The sequence below is a fragment of the Ambystoma mexicanum genome, chromosome 5p (genome assembly GCF_040938575.1).
Source record: "Ambystoma mexicanum isolate Mex_15411 chromosome 5p, UKY_AmexF1_1, whole genome shotgun sequence".
NCBI classification, from domain to species: Eukaryota; Metazoa; Chordata; class Amphibia; order Caudata; family Ambystomatidae; genus Ambystoma; species Ambystoma mexicanum.
Window position 1 is genome coordinate 552,650,332 of NC_090930.1, and position 18,731 is coordinate 552,669,062.

The 18,731-nt window shown below is 44.9% G+C and overlaps 1 protein-coding gene across 3 annotated transcripts in view; it reads right to left on the reverse strand.

Annotated features, from left to right (window-relative positions):
* Positions 1-18,731, reverse strand: part of OCRL (OCRL inositol polyphosphate-5-phosphatase) — a 1,330,750-nt gene that overhangs the window by 271,205 nt on the left and 1,040,814 nt on the right. For all 3 annotated transcript variants that reach the window (XM_069612980.1, XM_069612981.1, XM_069612979.1), the window contains one exon: positions 8,355-8,474. In XM_069612980.1, the coding sequence (XP_069469081.1) occupies positions 8,355-8,474 (120 nt within the window). The remainder of the gene's footprint in view (positions 1-8,354; positions 8,475-18,731) is intronic.

Below are 18,731 nucleotides of genomic sequence, written 5' to 3' on the forward strand. Positions count from 1 at the left end.
TATCCGGTTGCCGGGGTGATTGGCACGGGCAATTCGACCACAAGACGTCCTGGGATGCGAGGAAAAGAAGGTAAACTGGTTGTACCCACCAGTCAGGGGAAAAAGCCTCTCCAGCCGGGAGATTTTCTCTGTCGTCGGGAAGTGGTGAGTCGGTTCCGTAGGGCTCCACCGGTGGTGTCGCAGTGGTAGGTCGGCTCAGCTTCTCCCTCGTCGGATTCTCAGGTCTGTGGCGACTTCTGAAGTTCCAGTCCCCAAAGCCCTGCTTTTATGCAGCACCCCCCCATTCACTCAGCCTAGCTGTCAATCAAACATGTGGCTTACCACTTGGGCCAATCACACAAGAGTGCGACTTGAGTTACCAAGGTAACTCAGTCCAGGGTGCCTAAACCCCCTCCCACATCCCCTGTGGTACCCAGACAGAGTGGCACCACTTTTGGAGGCTTCTGTGGAGAATCCTGCCAAAAAGTGGAACAGAGGGCTCGACTGGGGTTGGAGTCACAGAAGAGAACACAAACGCCATTTTAGAATCGAGTCCTGGCAAAAAATACCAACCAGCGAATTAATATTAAATAAATAAACCGGCGGTATGTTTGAGGCTATGAGAATTAAATAATTAAAGTTGGTAACCTCGAACAATGGGAAAATCCCATAGGGATATATTCACGGTCGAATATAAAAAGTAGTATCCACTGGCACCAGCCAAAACTCGATCAGGGGGGACGGAGACGTGCCCCCTCGTCTAACAGACCCCGGGGCAATCGAATTGCCCCGACCAGTATGTCCACAATATGATGGTTTGTACCGGTTTCTGTTAATAATATGGGATTAGTAAAGCCAATGGTGACTTTACATGCCCTGGGAGACAGTAGTCAGTCCCAGGGTATGGAGTCTATGGTGGGGTGTCACTGCACGGAGGGTGCTGTGTAACACACATAGTAAAAACACATGAGACCCTATGGAGTAAAGGACCCCATAGCCCATAAAACACATTAACAGTCAAAGAAACATCATAAATCATGTCCAAGAGTGGGAGAAAAAGAGTCTCACTCTTGGCAGGAGAAATAAACAAACTACAGAAATCCAGCAAAGCTGCTGGGGGACTCACTAGGTTAGGAAATTCAGCCTAAAGAGAGAATTCTCCCTAACACTGGGATAGGGATAAGCTGGGATAGGAATATCATAAATTATGACTCTGTGGGAAGAACATTCATCAAAAAGAACATTACCGAGAGGCAAGTAATTTGTTCATTCCCTGCCATAGCAAATCACACGGCACCCAACACATAAACCTCCTAAATATAATGTTACAGTCCTAGTCATCTCTGCCAAGCAATTATGTGCATGCAATAGTAAAAGCGCATCATCATGTAATATCCTTCTCCGTCAATGTACTGTTAACCATGTATGTGTTCTTGCGAAATTTCAGATAACCTGAAGTGCTTTGAGGCCAGAAAATGGCAGTAGGCACTATATAGATTTCAAAGAACATAACATATATTTTGGCACAGGCAGCATGCAAACCTGTTTGCAGGGCAATGCTGGCATATTTTGTAGACACAGGCAACATTAACCTGTGCTTCACAGTAGCGGTGCCGGCATATATTGTGGGCAACATACTGAAAGTGTTTCATAGTGGCACTGCTGGCATATATTGTAACACCCAGCATGGGCAAGGATTGAACAGGGCAATGCTGGCATATTTTGTGGAACAAGTTTCCACGAGCTTGGATTTTTTTGATGGATGTGCTGTCAAATATTGTCGGCACCATTATGAAAGTGTTTCACAGCACCATGGCTAGCATACATTGTGGGTGCAGGCAACATAAAAATGGTGTAAAATGTGCCTGTGTTCTTTTGGTGACCTGCATCCATCTATTGGATTTTTTCATGTGTTTCCATATACTTTTTATATGACTTTCGCCCATTTGTTCTCAAACATTTTACTGTAAAATGCAAAATTATAACCCATCAGTTTAAAAATATTTCTAGGGGTGAGAACCCCCTCACAATGCCTCTATATGTTCATTCACGCTTCCTCGCTATGCTGGGTCATGTATGCTAATAAGGTGAGAACATTAATGCATCTCCTTGGAAAACACACTACTCACCTGGAATAATTAATAATGGAGGTACCCCCCTCAGAATCCCTGCACCCCCGACACCAAAAGCTACCTCTGCCACTGTCCCTAAGAGAGAGCAGCACAGCTCTGGAGGCAAGCAGTATCCAAGCATGGAGACTTAAGCAAGTTAATGGTGATGGAACGATGGGCCAAATAGATACCTCTCTTGGCCTGATGGGGCACAGTGGGTGTTTGCTCCATTACTAAGTGAAAAGATGGTTTTCACTAGCAAGAGTTCAAAGAAGATTGATTTAGGAAGACAGCCATGTGACCGCACATAGCTGTCTTTCTAAATCAGACTGTCATGCCCCTGCTGCACACAAGTGCACGCAGGGGCTGACAGGCACTAAGAACAGGTAAGGGTTGCTTGTGTGTTGTGTGTTTGTGTGTGTGTTTTTGGGAACGGGATGTCAGGGGTGGGGCAGGAGACGCCGACGGCTGAGGAAGAAGGGTTGATTTAGAAGACATCCACTCAGGTGGCAGGGGTGTGGGGGTGGAGGGGTTGGGGCAAGGTGATATTTTCGCTTTTTGCAGACCACCTAAAATCGGCCCCAAAAAAATTAAATCAGTCTTTTTGTTAGGCGCCCTGCAAAAAGATAAAATATGACATACAACCGTTTGCTCCACCACTGGGGCTGACGCAGAAGCTGCTGGAGCCTTGGTGAAAATATGCACCCTCTTCTTCTGCTGGAAATCCATCCACTGCCCTGGAGAAGAAGAGCTTGAATCGACAGTACCTTACCCAGAGAGGATGGTGATTACACAGAGTTTGAGGCTACTCCCTGGAATAGGAGTAGCAATGGTGCATCTTTGAGGATGAGGAAGAGTAGTGGACTAGAAGACTAGTCACTTGGAGCGTTGGACCCCCTGCTCTATTTCATCTTACCCTTCTTCTCCCCCTATTCTCAGGGATGAGAATCCTCTGGCTGCAATGAAGCTGTAGGCTTGGATGGCATCTTCCAAACTCTGGAGAGCAGCAAAGACCCCTACAACAAATTCCTTGACTGCCTTCGGTCGTATGGATTGGCAGGAGCTGCACTCCTCAAGGTTATGGCCTGGACCCAAGCACCAGACAAATAAATGACTTACCAGTAATGTTCTTTCTATGAATTCTTCTCCCACAGAGGAATCTTTAAGAGAATTCAATCCATTGAAAGAGGGCTTATACACGTCGTGCACAAACATGGGCTTTCTGCAAACCTTGCGGGTCTTGCAATCCAAGATCTTCAAAAGTGGCAGGTCACAGTTCAAAAGCAATGGCATGTTCTAAAAGCAGTGTTCCTAGCATACAAAAATAGGAAGTAAGCTTTTCTGGTGTGAGGTGATTTTCCTGCATCACAGGTTGTGCTATTAATTGAAAGTACAAAACATTTACACATTGCCGGTCTGTAAGATAGCCGCTTCTATGCAATAATAAAGACACGCAGCCAGAGAGTAATTTTCGTGGGAATTATTTCTACCCAACACTTTTCTTTTTTTAATATGGAGATTTATTTATTTCTTTCTTTTATAGGAAAAAGGATACGTCTTTTCTGCAGAACCTTCAGAAAGCTTCTCCACCCGACTTCTTTGGCAGAAATTATGTACAGGTAAGTGGTCTTGAAGTAACTCAATGTCGGATCAGTCACATTTTCACCTTCGGTATCAGTCTCTTTTCCAATTTTGTGTAATTACTTTCTTTCTTTCAATACAACACTGTCTCAAGTTGTTCTCCTCTTTCTCTTTTCTCTTCTTGGTTTTCTGTTTCCTTTCAGCACCTTTCTTTTTATTTAGTCCTTTTCCAATAACGTCTGGTCACTGGTTTACAATTGGTTGTGTGAGTATGCACAGTGCCACCTAATATTGGGAATACACTCTCCCCTCGCATATAGACGTAAACCTCTGTTCGTAAGGCTAAGTTTTAGTAGAAGGAAGAAGAAATAAACTCTCTGCTTCTCTAAGCACGCCTCTTCCTGCTGTATGCAGCTTGGGAAGGGACTCTCCCTTTCACTCTTCTATCGCAGGCTCACATACCTTATTAGTGAAGGCCTCTACCAGGTATCCTGATACGGTACTCCGTGGACGCTCAGAGCTCTCTCTCCTGCTTTCTTTTCAGGACGCACCTTCCCTTCAGTCAGCGAATCGCTGACCCAGCCCCTTTCACCTCTCCTCCTCCTGGCATACGCGATCCAGCTCCGAACAGCCTCCAGTTGGAAGCCAGCTGATCGCGGAGGCGACCCTCTCTCTTTGAGTCGGAGGGCCGGGAGACATGCCTCCGACTCCGAGCTCCTCCTCACAGCCCCGCACTTCTTCAGCTGCTGGGCTCTGTAACCAAAACGCTGTCTGCCAACGAACGGTCGGGCTTTCAACAAGTCGCCACCTTCCTCAGCGCAATGGTGCTTTCATTATATAACACGAACCAAGGTTTCCTCAGCGCAACGGCACTTTCATTATATAACACAAACCAAGGTTTCCTCAGCGCAATAGCACTTTCATTATCTAACCCGAACCAAGGTTCCTCAGCGCAACGGCGCAACGATCAGGAAAAACAAAATAAACTCTCCTTCCACTTCTACGTTAGTACGCCCACTCATAACTGTCACTTTCTGCCTCCCTTGGCTCCTCGCTGGTCACCTGGCAACCAAAACAAAGCAGCCTTCATATTAGAAAAAGGCACCTCCTGAAGTGCTTCTCACCTTGTAAAGCATCAGCATACTGTGGAATTAAAGCATTCAAGTCCACATTTATGCCCATTCAAGAGTTATTAACCACGACTTCATCACACGGTCCCATCTCCCAGGTTTGTAAAATTCAGCTCTCTGTGCGCATTTGAAATCTCCCCCCCCCCCCCAATTCCCCTCCAGACCCGGCCCTGTTCCCTCCTCCCTCCCACCCCCTCCTGATTGGTCAATTGACCAAACAGTGTGAGCGAGGCCGTAGGCCCTGCACAGCCACTGATCCTGCACTCTGCCGGTCCCATCTCGCAGGTAAGTGTGTGCCTGCCAAGGCACTCCAACCATTTGCCTGGTTTTTCGTGGGTTAATTTGTTAAATTCAGCGCTCTGTGTGCATTTGAAATTTCCTCCCTCTGCTTTCCCTCCAGACCCGGCCCCGTTCCCTCCTCCCTCCCATCCTCCTCCTGGATTGGTTAATCGCTGTTCTTAACACACGCTGCCAGGGGAGCCCTCTGCCCGTGCAGCCCCTGCGGCTAAGGGCCCCAAGGCAAAGGGTGGCTCCTACAGAAGCAGCTCCAGACTGTCTGCAGGTGTCAGCAGGGGAGGCCAGGGCCAGCCATCAACCAGCAGCGACCATCAAGGTAGGTGTGGCCTGGGTGGGGAGTAGAGGAATCACTGTACTCCGGAAGCCCTGCCTCTCCACCTACCCTCAGAACATAGCACGCCAGGCCGTTAATACTAACCAGCTTAACAACTAGATAGAACTGTGAATATTAGCCGAGGCCACACTGAGATATAATTGTGAATATTAGCTTGCTTCACACCTAGACAGGATTGTGAATGTTAGCCAGTGCCACATTTAGATATAATTGTGAATATCAGCTTGCGTCACATCTAGGCAGGACTGTAAATGTTGGCTTGCGTAGCTTCTAGGCAGGATTGTGAATGTTGGCCTGTGCCACATTTAGATATAATTGTAAATATTAGCTTGCGTCTCTTCTAGACAGGATTGTGAATGTTAGCCAGTGCCACATTTAGATATAATTGTGAATATTAGCTTGCGTCACATCTATAAAGGATTGTGAATATTAGCCAGTGCTGCATCTAGATAGAAATGTGGAGCTATTCATGTGCCACATCTAGAAAGAATTTGGAAATTAGCATGTATCACATCTAGATAGCGAAGCCACTAACAAACCCATCAACAATCTCACCATTCTGCATACACCTCTCAAACTCTAACCAAACACAACCACACCCCTAAAGCACAGCAAACCACACAAACTTCACTACACTGCAACAACAAAACGAATCACACATCACTTTGCACAACAGACCACGACCGCTACCAACCGAAAAGCACCCCAAAGCTCAGCGAACAGTGCTAACCGAACTGAAGCTGCCAACAGCACATCACTGCTCTCTTGCACTTTTCCCGCTCAGTATCACTAACTCATCCCACCCACTTTCCTTTGCAGATCCGCCACAGCGCCAGGGACAACTCCAGTGGTGATAGTGCGCGGTAAAAATGTCCTTTAACATTAACATGAACAAAACCAAAGATAAGGAGAACGCTTCACAGGGACACAGCATACATTTATTTTTTAAATTAAATGGTTGGTTTATTACAAACCTTTCACTTATTACTTAAAATTCCATAATACCATACAAAGACATTTTTGCTTTTATGAAATACATAAAAATACAAAATTATACTAAAAGTTATACAATTCATTATGATACCTGCATTCAATAACAGTCATTATTTTTTCATTTGATTTAATAAAAATGTCTCTCTCTTCCACTCACTCATCTAATGCACTTCTATGCTTTTCTTTCAGACAGTACTTTCAATGATGCATCTAGAAACATTATCAAGGAAAATACCAGGGCAAATTCTTCACCATACAACAATATAGTCCACCGCTCTTCAGCAGTCAGTGTTCCTTTGTCCTCAACAAATGTACCCACACATTGTGTTCTCAAACTTGTGAGTCTGGGGCAAAACATTACAATATGTTTAATTGTTTCTATTTCTTTACTATCAAGACAAAGTCTACAACTGTTATTAACTCTTCCCACCTTCTCACAAGATTTTAATACTTCGTTGGTTGGGTATAAATTCAAGCGGAAACGCAAAGATTACATTTGGTGATAAGTACTCGTGAACTTGCTCAGGAATTTAGATAACACATTAAAAGCCTAAGTTTCATGATTTATTAGATTGAATAACTTTTATTTTTTCCTACCGTCCTGAGTATTGATCCAAGCTTGACACCATCATTTAATTTTTACAGCATTAGATATGGACTCTTCCTCTGTAATCTCTAAACTGTCGAGGATAGCTCTACAATTGGATAAACATTGCTCAATTACCCATTCTGACAGATTGCCCGGTTCTTTCTTGAAAATTTCAAAATGAATAGGTACCTCTTTCATTATACATTTCCGGAATAGGCATAAGATCTTCCAGTCTATTATAGCATATTAGGATAGTAGCCCCAATTCAGACCTAATTAACTGAATAGCTACTCCCCTTGGTAATAACAATGCCTTCTTCCAGAAAAGTGCTTCCAAAACTGCCCAGGTTTCTCATGATAGGCTGAAAGATGTTTCTGCTCCATGGGTAAGTATCAGAACTGATTTTTGTTTATAAAATATGAAGGCCGGCATAATCGTACATTTCCTGTATTTCTTATTCACGGTTGCTCCTTGGGCGGCTACACTTTTCGCCTTTGCTCTTAACTCACACGCGAGCTATCATTCAAGCTTGAGTTTAAGCACACACCCAAATAACGTAGATCTTGCACTCGTTTAATTGATTCATCACCCAAAGTCTACGAAAAAGAGGTCTTAAACTTGCCTTTCATTGAACTAGTACACATTATTCTAGATTTAGTCATGTTAATAGCTAGCCCATTATGTGTTCCATAATCCTGTAGGCGTTTCAGCTGGCGCTGTAGGCTGATGGGAGTCTGGTCAATCAAGCCCAAGTCATCAGCATACAGCAGCCAGCTTACTTTCTTTTCGTTCATTTTAGGTGGTAAAGCAGTTTCACCACCCAGGAAAGTACTCAGATCAGATAAAAATACAATAATGCCGGGGCTAAGGGACAAGCCTATTTCAAACCCCTGTGTGTTCCTATATCTTTTAATAGATCCCATGAAAGATTTAATCGAACTTGCAAGCTGGTCGAATATACAGGGCCTTTATTGCATGGAGCAAGTCTAAGGGGCACCCCAGGCTTCCATTTTCTTCCACAGTAAATCTCTATCGCCACTATCGAAAGTCTTTGCTAAATCGATAGGGCGGTAGGTTTTTTTCCCATTGATCCATCGATGCCTTAAGCATCACATTAGTGAGTCCATCTGGACCCGGTGCACGGGAATTACTGGTTTTCTTGCTAAATTCTAAAATATCTTCCCTATCAAATGGAATATCCCATCCCTGTGTGGGTACCTCAGTTCTCACTTCATCGGACACCTTTATCACAATGGTTGCATCTCCTAAATGTTCTGCCCAGGCCTCTTCAACATGCATTTATCTCGCAGGATTTGCAGTGGTTGCCTTGTTTCACTCACCTGGTGGCAGGCATATTTAAATAGGTGATCCACTAATAGCCAGACCTCTTTAGGGATTTTCAGTGGTCGATCACCTGTCTCATCCATTTCCTGCGAGGACATCTGGAGGATGCGTTTTTCCTAGAGCAGAAGGGACAAAACATAATCCATCTTTTAGAATACAATGCCGAACTGCAAAAAGGGACTTTAAATACAACACCACTCCAAGCAGGTGCCCACCCAGAGAAGCAAACATCTTGGTGTACTATCAGGCAAAACCTAAAAGCAGCAACACCGACAAAAACCTGAAATGTATACCATGGAAGTTACTTCTTTACAGAGCTTAAAAGAATGTAAAACAAATGTATTACACAACAATGTAAGAGGCACTTCTTTTAGAATAATGTAAAATTGCTATACAACACTGCCCTCGTGTGGACATCGAGTTCGTTTTTCGCATACACAAACTGCCAGCTCATTAAATGTAGTGCTATCAAAAGGAAAGTCAGAGTAACATTGTAAACTTAAAGGTTTACTCCTTGAGAACGCGTTTAGGGTTGGATGTCCCTTTACAGGAGTTTACAATCACAGCTACATTTAGACAGTAGTTTAAGTCTATTGGTTTTTGACAAAACAAGACTATTTTCTCCACCTTGTACTTAGGAAACGGATGAAGACACTCCTCTTCAGATAAGATCTCTAGCGCTAGTGGCTGTCAGGTCTTCCATGCCAACTGTTTCGCGTCTCTTTATGCCTGCTTTCTTCTCTTATATGTTGTAATGTTGAAGCGCCCCGATGCCCTCGGGCTACCGGCGCTTTATAAAAATATATACATACAAATATACATAAGCTACTTACGTGATCAAGCGGTCGGAGGACCGCGACACGCGTCGTCGTGCTCTTCAGGTCCTCCTCTCTGATGCACTTTTGATTAAATAAAGGACATTTGGTGCTAACTGTCTTTGCCGTCTGAGCCCTTCATTTTGCTGACGACTGGAGTTTCCTGATTCAGCTGCTTTGTGGAGTGCAATCCATTGGTTTTGCCCTGCTACGGGCTGAACTTTTTGTTTGGAAATACAAATAAATATATACATACATCTTTGACAAAGGTCTTCCCGTATATTGCTGCAGCGATTATTTGATTGTAATACCAATGTATGAGGAGGCACAAGATTTGAGTTGGGAGGATTACTGCCAACTGTCCCACATGCCACATCTTCCACGAAAATAATATAATCCTGATCATGGTTTTATATACAATTAAATGCTTCAGCATGGTGGCATCTCCAAGGTGATAGCAACCAGGAAAGGGCCATTTAAATGTTAGTTAGCAGGCAGTTCATAGAGAGCTGCGCTGAAGAAAGTTAATATTAAATTTGATTTTATTCTCACCCCAGAACAACAGATTGGCATGGTAGAAAGACATTGGTCAACCTTTTCAGAAACGATTTAACAGTACTAATGGATAAGAACGAACCTGATTAGACGTCCTTTTAAAAACTTTGATACCCGGTAAACAGCCCGTCACTGCCAATCTTAAGCCTTCTTTAGCATGTGCAAACAGAAACATTCCAAGACACAGGTCTGAAACCAGGTCAATGGATTAAGGCCCTCACACCAGCACCAGTTGAAGAACATAAGCCACCAGCAGGTATAGATCATTAACATGGTATCCAAGACATAATTCAACAGACATGCATGAAGATTCAAGCGTTTCGAATCTACTCTTTGTTTTAGGAGTCTCCAAGGTTCACACATGGACATATTTAGGAGGTCCATGTACCACATACTCCTGGGTCAAGATGAACCCAATCTTCCTCAATCTTCTAAGTACCAACATGATGGGGGAGATATAGGTGGGAACGAGTAATAGAGAAAGAATGCTTAATCAATAATCAGAGTTTCCCGAAGGCCCCTCTCGGGGAACAATACATAGACCAAAACAACTTTCACTACCTGATGAGACTGGAAGCAAACAGGTCCACCTGAGGAGTCTCCCACAAAGTAAAGAACCCCTTCAAGAGCTCTTGGCTGAGCTTCTATTTGTGAAAAAGGTCAGTTGTCAGCTCAACGCATCCAACGTAACATTCTCTTTCCACACCAGATGAACATCTGAAAAAGACACATCATTTTCCTGGGCCACACCACTGTTACATGAAGGCAGGGACACCCACACCACCTTTCTTTCTTAGGCAGTACATAGCTGCCTTTTGTCCATCAAGATCTGGCCCATTCCGGGGGACAGTGGAAAGAGTGGGGCTGCAAACTGATACTGTTGATCCCCACCATGGCCATTAGGAACCTCTGATGTTTTGGGTGGATTGGGTCATGCAAATAGGCATCCTGATGGTCCAGGCACAACAACCAGTCATTTTGGTTGCAATAGAGTAAACTATACAGTGATCAGGAATTTCTGTTGGGCTGGGGAAGCCACCAGCACTGTGACAATTCCTTGAAGTGGTCAACAGAAGAACCCCCAGAAACCCCCTAAATCCCTCACCGCACCTTCATCCTGGGTTATGCAGTTAACATTGAACATGATGAGACAATAGTATCACATAGAAGTAAATGCCTCCTATGAGAAAGAAGGGAGGGCACTTAGTGCTGCCCTCCTATGGGAGCAAGATTATTGGGGGAAAGAAAATCAGCCACAGAAGCAGCTTGCTATGAATGCAACAAATGTGCATGGAGCATTTGGCCCGGACCAGGAACTCATTGACGGAGCAGGACTCAACAGTGGTGTACCTTGGGTACTGTTTCGAAACCCCATGCTTGAGGCTGGGTGAGGGGTTTTGGGCACTATGTGAGCCAGGTGCAAACCACCTGCTCTGTGATGCCGGCCCTTGAGAAGGAACACAGAGGATTAGGATTATAATAATTATTATTATTATAATTGTTCTTTTATAACGCGCTTAATACCAGAGACCAGTTTCTAAGCAAGAGACCGGGATTCAAACCTTTGTTGCTATGTGTTGTCTTGCTTCCAAGACAAACGTGTTGCCCCTGAGCTATCCTCCCGGGATCCCCTAGGATGTCTAGTACATCACTAACCTCAATTTAAATGCATACTATGGGAACTGTAAGGTACTGGTGCCACTGGAACTAAAGATACTAGACTATCCCAAAGTCGAGAGTTCCCAAGATGCACTCTGCCAAGAAGACCAGAGAAGGCGGTAACAAAGTCAGCTGTCCAGACGTCTTAAGAGGGGACCAGAGCCGACATTTGTCAGTGATTCATAGTTAACTGCTTTTGGGACGGATTTTCTTTCCCCCAACTTGCATGCTCTCGTAGGACGTCCACCGGGTGCATATTTAAGTAGCCCCCCGAGAAGCAGGCCTTATTATGTATGGAGAAATCCCACTTCTCGCCGGTTGTCATTTGTGGACACAGCTGCCCTCCGTAAAGTAAGTGTGGCACCACGGGGGGTTCCTACATTGTTATTTCATGGGTACTGTGTGCTTCCATTGGACTACACTGGTATTCTTTGCCTGCAATTGAAATTGATGTATTTTTGTGTCTGTCTTTTTTAACATAGATTGTAGTCTGCACTCTCCTTCATTCTGGTATCAACCTCAATCATCTTCATTGTGAAACGCTAAGATTGCTCAAGTGGCATATCAAACGAGTGAGTGAGTTGATTCAACAGGGTTCCCTGTTGTCAGTGAACTAACTGTGTAGATGTGCTATGTACTATACGGCAGGTTGAGGGATTCCAATGTTGTGTTGAATTCTTGTGAGGTCGAATTTGGATCAAGAGTATCCGATTAGTGGCAAGCTGTAATGAAAACACGTATAGACACAAAAGAAGGACTGCAAGGTAACCTTCTGTGTTGTAGGGGCTATAGAATGTGCTTACAGTTACGCCTATTTACACTGACATTGTGTCAGCATGATTAATTGATACCAACATTTTTCTTCCGTCTTTCTTGTAGACATATGCAAAATACTAGAATGCTATTGAATGTCCAGTTCATCTCATTGAAAATGTGGATGAATTACTCCTGATGGACGGTAGATGTATGCCATCTCTATGAACGCTGCCAAGTCTGAAATTCCTGAAGAATGTCAGCATTACGGACAGTATGACAGAAACATGTTGGATCTGTAACATGAGAATTGATCTCTCATGTTCCTTCATGCACTTATAATAGTGCAGGCAGCTTCGTTTGATGTTATTTAGTTAGTATACATTTTTTGTGATTGTGACTTTTTATTATGGTTTAAAGTATCACATAAGGTGTTTGTGGTGAAGGCATTTCCTCCTTTATTTATTTCTATGGTTCGATTATTCACCACATATATTAGTGTTTATGTGCATCTGTGATGGCTTTCTAGAAATTAAAAGTAATTTCTTAATAAATGAGTTGCAAAAATAATACATTTAATATATTTTTCTACAATCAATAGACTGTTTATGATTTTCTTACCTATGTTGTTATTAAATACTGGTAATCCAGGTTTGGTAAGATTTTTCTTCTTCCTGAGAGTCTTGCAGTATGTGAGTGGTCACAGTGCTTCCAGCACGTCGACCAGCGTAACCAACAAAAAGCTGGTCATCTTTCCTTGCCTCTCTCATTTGAGAGACATAGTACCAGAGGGCCTGCACCAGGTCTAGCTGATGAAAAAGCTCGCCTGATTTAGAAGGATGAGGTGGAGGAAAAAAAGATGGGACGATAGATCTTTTGAGAGGGATGGAAATCTGAGACCACCTTCGGGAAGAAGGATGATCACACTCTCAATCTCACCTTCTCGTTGGAGAAAACTCAAGTAGGGAGGATGAACAGATAACACCTGTATCTCACTCATTCACCTCTCAGAAGAGATAGCATCCAGGAATATTCACCTTAAGGGTGAGAAATCTTAAAGAACAGAAATGAAGGGGCTCAAAATAGAGCCCATTAGGAATGTTAACACTAAATTCAAATCCCATGCCGGAACAACAAACGTGCATGGGAGAACATATTACAATGACCCCACAGGAATTGCATGACCATGGGGATCATGAAAAAAGAGCCTTGCTCGGAGGATCTCTTGAAAACCGAAATGGCAGCAAGATACCATTTCACAGTGCCAAATCCCTCTTCTAGCACCAAGTCAAAAACCTTTGCAACCTGAAGGCATAGATTGATTTGGTGGCAGACCTTCTAGCAGAGAGGAGCCGGTCGAGAACGTTTTTCGACAAATCCCATTCCTTATACCTCAACGTTCTAGTAGCCATGCATGAAGGGTCAGGCTGAGGTTTGGGTGTAAGACCTCGTCCCCCTGTCCAAGCGGGAGAGCATGTATTTTCTCTGCGGCAGGCCCCAGAGAGGGCAGATGAATATGTTAAACAATTCCGGGTACAACCTCCTCCGGGCCAAATCGCAAGCAATCAAGATCATTTTAGACCGAACAGGTGTACTCTCCTGAGAACCAGTGGTATGACATGGATCAGAGAGAACACATAGAGCGGGTCGAAGTCCCACTCAACTGTCAAGGTGACCCCCAGAGCTCGCGGACAATGGAATTCCCTGGAACAGAACCAGTCACTCTTCCTGTTTACACTAGAAGTAGAGATCCTCTGGGTACCCCATTGTGATTAAATCTCCTCCAGGACCTCTTGGCAGAGCTCCCACTCATGGAAGTTGAATACTGTCTGCCCAGAACATCTGCCAACCTGTTCTCCTTGCCGGCCAGGTGATCCGCTGTCAGAAACATGCTATTCTCCAAAGACCAGAACCACAATCAAATTTCTTCTCTGCACAAAGGCAAGGAGCCCACACCTCCCTGCTTGCTGAGGTAATGCATGGCTACTGTGTTGGCCATCAGGACCAGTACGGCCTTGCCTTCTATAATGGGTAGGAAAATGACTAGGGCTAGCCTGATCGCTCTCTACTGCAGCAAATTGAAGTGCTCCTGGCACACTGATGGGGATGACAGGGTGCTCATTGTTAGGTCTTGGAGGTGAGTGCCTTAGCCTTTCAGACACTCATCAGTAACCAGAGTTATTAGGGGTGAGATTTGTCAGAAAAACACCCCTCTCAGAGCTGTCTTTCAGGGACAACCTCATCGAGGCCAGAAGGTGATCTGAAGTCCGTCCTTGAAACTGAGACCATTATGAGCACAGAAACCACTGGAGAGACATCATGCCTAACCAAGCTTCTGGCACTGCAAGGATGCAGGATCCCATAAGACCCAGCAAGTGCAGAAAAGCTGAGGCTGGAACCTTTTCTTATATCCAGAAGACGTGTACCATCTCATAAATGTTCGTCACTCTGTCCTCGGTTGGGAAGGTTGGGCCCAGGGAAGTGTCCAAGACTGCTCTGATGAATTGGAGGTACTGGCACAGCGAAATCCGAGACTTCCTGAAGTACAGGGAGAAGCCCAAGCTGTGCAATATGGTGGACTTCTGGTACACATGTGCCGAAGCTTGGTCTGGTGAGTGGGGTTGACAAACCAGTCATCCAGGTAGGGAAAAACATGAATGCTCTCCCTTCTGAGGCGAAATTCTACCACTGCCAGCAGCATGGTGAAAACCCTGGGTACCAAAGAAAGGCTGAACGGCAGTACATAGAACTGGCAGTGACAGTTCCCCACTTTGGCTCTCACATACATCGTGTTTCCTGTCGATCGCCACATGGAAGTAAACATCCTGGTGATGGAGGGAGACCAGCTGTTAAGATGAATTTCCAAAATCAGCCCTGGTGGGAGGATTTGGGAGGCCACCCTATTTATGGTAAACAGAGAAGTCTCAGAGGTTAGCCAAAACTCAATGAAGGTAAGGTAGCTGAGCAGTCAACACTGAGGCCCTCATTATGAGGTTGCCGGTAGGCCGCCGGTAGCTCCGGCAGTCTACCGGCAACCTCGGCTTACCTATTATGTACGGGGAGGAACAGTAAATTGCCATTGCCGTGGAACGGGAATGGGAACACTGAAGCACTGGCACCGTTGGGAACGGTGCCAGTGCTTCAGTGAAAACTTTGCCGGTAGGGGCCTGAACTACCGGCAGGTCAGGCCTGCCGGTAGTTCACAGCCCTACCAGCAGAATAGGAGTGACCTGGTCCGGAAAAGGTGCCGGTAACCGCCGTTGACACTAGGAATGTTGACACTAAATTCAGCCACAGTCAAGTGTCCAGGACTGCACCAATAAATCGGATGGGGTGTGATGGCAAAACCTGAGACTTCTTGAAATTCAAGAAGAAGGCCAGGCTGTGCAACAGGCTGCACAAACCTAACAGATATAACGACATCCTGATCTGGGGAGCAATTTCTGAGTAGCTCTTGCACTATCTGAAATGTCATCAGGCCGAGTACGATAGTTAATTTCACATCCTTACTGTTCATGGCCTGTAAGAATGTGGTTGTATTTTCCCTTGTTCCATCCCTTGCCTTGAAGCGCTTTGAAACACATTGTGTATAGGCGCCATATAAATAAACTATCATATCATATCGATCATATCATGATTTAATCCAGGTAGGGGAAAAACATGAATGCCTTCCATCCTAAGGCGAGCAGCCAGCACTGACAGCTTGGGTGCCAAGGAAAGACTGAACAGCGGGACTGCAAACTGATAGGGGCAATAGCTCACTATGTATCTCAGGTACTTACTGTGCATTATATTGATTGGCCAATGTAAGTAGACATCCTGGAGATCTAGCGACAGCAGACAGTACTGCAGGCCATGAGCTTGGAAGATCTGGGCCAGCCTAACCATCTTGAACTTGTCCTTGCATCGATACAGGTTTAAGAGCATCAGAGAGTAGGATGTAAGCCTCAGTCTTTCTTTGGAATCAGAAAACAGAGTGAGGACCTACCTCGTTCTGATCAGCACACCTATTCTATTGTACCCTTTGTCAGAAGCTGACTAGGCTCGTTCAACAGAAGAGGGTCTGGAGGCAGACAGTGGCCAGATGTGGGTGTTGAGAAAAAGGGAGGCAATATTGCTGGTGAACAACCTGTACGGTCCAGGCATTGGATGTGGCGAGACACCATTCCATGCCGAACAGGGAAGTATTCCCTCCTACTGTAGTATGGCGCAAGTCTGTTTCAGAGGGGCTTCTCACCTGGGCCTGCTGAGGGCACTGTAGAGGCAGACACACCACCTCTTTGAGCACCTTGGCCTCTGCCTCTAGCAGTGTTACAAATGTTTGCCCAAGGGAGCCTGTCCCCTGCTCCCATGGGCATAGGAGGGAAAGGGTCCAAAACGTCTCCCTCCACTTATGGGGGCAACAGACTGCTTCTGCTGATGCGCAAGACCCAGGGACTTGGCTGTTGCCCTCGAGGACTGGAACGTTCGGAGGGACTCATCAGTTTTAGCTTGTTAAAATGGACTTTCAGAATCAGCCCTGTGTGCAGATTCTGAAAGGCCACTCTGCAAAGCTTAGACAATTAGATATTGTGAGTATTGGAAGGTTCAGTTGAGTACACACAGAGCACTCTTAATACAAGTAAGGCAGAATGTATACAAATACAGTTATTTATTTAGGTCTCAGACAATCTCTTAGCAATGAAACACCACAGGTAAGTAACACAAACATTTACTACTATTCTAGATACGCTCGCTTTGGTGTGCTCTTTGAAGTGCACAAACACTTCATTTTTAGAACACAGATAGTGTGGAATACTCTTAAGTAGGAAATGAAGTGAATAAAAAGAATGAGATAAGTAATAATCAGTTATAGAACTAATATCTTGAAAATAAGTGTTAGAAATACCATACAAAGCGTTACAAATGAAGGCACCACCTTTAAAAGTCCTTCCCTATGTAGAAAATATGGGGCCTTGTGCCCCAGAGTCACAAGACCGAATGTAGTTCTCCTCAGAAAGCTAGAAGTCCTTTTAACAGTCTGAACAAGAGTTGCAAAGCCAACAGGCAGTTTTTTAAGTCTCCCAAAGTTAGATAACTATTGATGAAAAGTCCTTAGTCGACCCTCTCCCAATCCAACCACCTTAGAGGAAGCCAAGGTGAGGATACCTGACCAGAACACCACCGTTCACGGTCAGGAAAGGGAGAGGTAGGATAAGAACTTTATACTGGTTAAACCCTATGGAGATGGGGGGGGGACAGATATGTTTACTCATTCCCTGTACTCCTATTCACTCAGGGACTACCATAGAAGATCCTGAAAATGGTGGGCAGCCTTTTTTCGCACCTCCGCTCCATTGGAGATAGTCCAGGGGTCTTGTTTGCAGAGGTCCCTTTCGGGATCAGGTTTTGGGTCTGGATAGTTTTCCGTTGCGTGATCAGATCGATCGGTACTGGACAGCAGAACACCTCTACTGGACTAAAGAAAGAACCACCACTCCTGCAACGACCTCAGAGAGCTCCCAGGACAGGGGGCGATCAGCGATGGCCACTCAAAAGAAATGGTGGCAGTCGACCCTTGTGGTGGAAACAAAGAAACTGGTCCTGCAAGGCCCCTTTTCATGGTGGAGACCTGCAATTTCAGGAAAATGTCAATTGTTCCATACAGCAAAGATATGAGGAGTCCCAAGGGAAAACTTGGGACGATGACTGATGCAGTGAGGTAGCCCAATTCAAAGCTGGTTAACCCACAGGATGGTTCAGGGATCCTTCAGAAATCTTCCGACAGCAGCAACCTTAAGCAGGGTATGAGACTGGTTGTTACCAAAGTACAGGGGTCGAACCACAGATGAAGGCATTCTGTAAATGAGCAAAAGATCAGGGCTTTGCCGGGACGGTTGAAGAAAGCGCTGATGGCTGGCTTCTAACAAGTTTCGAGTCTTCAGAAGGATGCTCCTCTTTGGAGGGATCTTGGCTACAACAAAGATCTGATGAATGGATGTAGGAGTCTTTTTATCCAGGACTCGAGCTGGAGTCGCCTCACGCTCACAAATGGCAAGTATCTGCAACATTCAAACTGGTAGGGGCTGTCCAATTCTGGACAGTCTCTGGCCAACACATCTGCCCAACAAAACACAAACACTGGCATAGATGCAGACTGGCACCATACAGTCCTAGTCCTCACATACGGCCACACACACTCTGCCCATGAAAGATGGAGCTTTCCGCAGGAAAGGGTTGACCATATATAAAGGAATCTGGACCCGGGGAGAACAGCAATAAGGCCAAAGTACAAGATGGTCAAAGAACAGACAGAAATCTGGTGGAAAGGCCTTTTTAGAGTATATGGTACTAAATGGCATTATGCAGTCAAATGCAATTGTGCACAATACTGTAAAAAAGAAAATAGTAATTAAAAGTATACACTTCCACCAACCCATCCCGGGCACATGTTTGTAACCAGAAAGTTACAAATAACGATACATGGACAGAAAGTGCCCCTACCACACTTCACAGAAGGTGATGTGTACAGGGAAAACAAAACAGAGGATTTGAATATGTTGAACAGAGTTCTGCTACACGGTTAGCCATAGGGAGTGACCAGTGCACCCA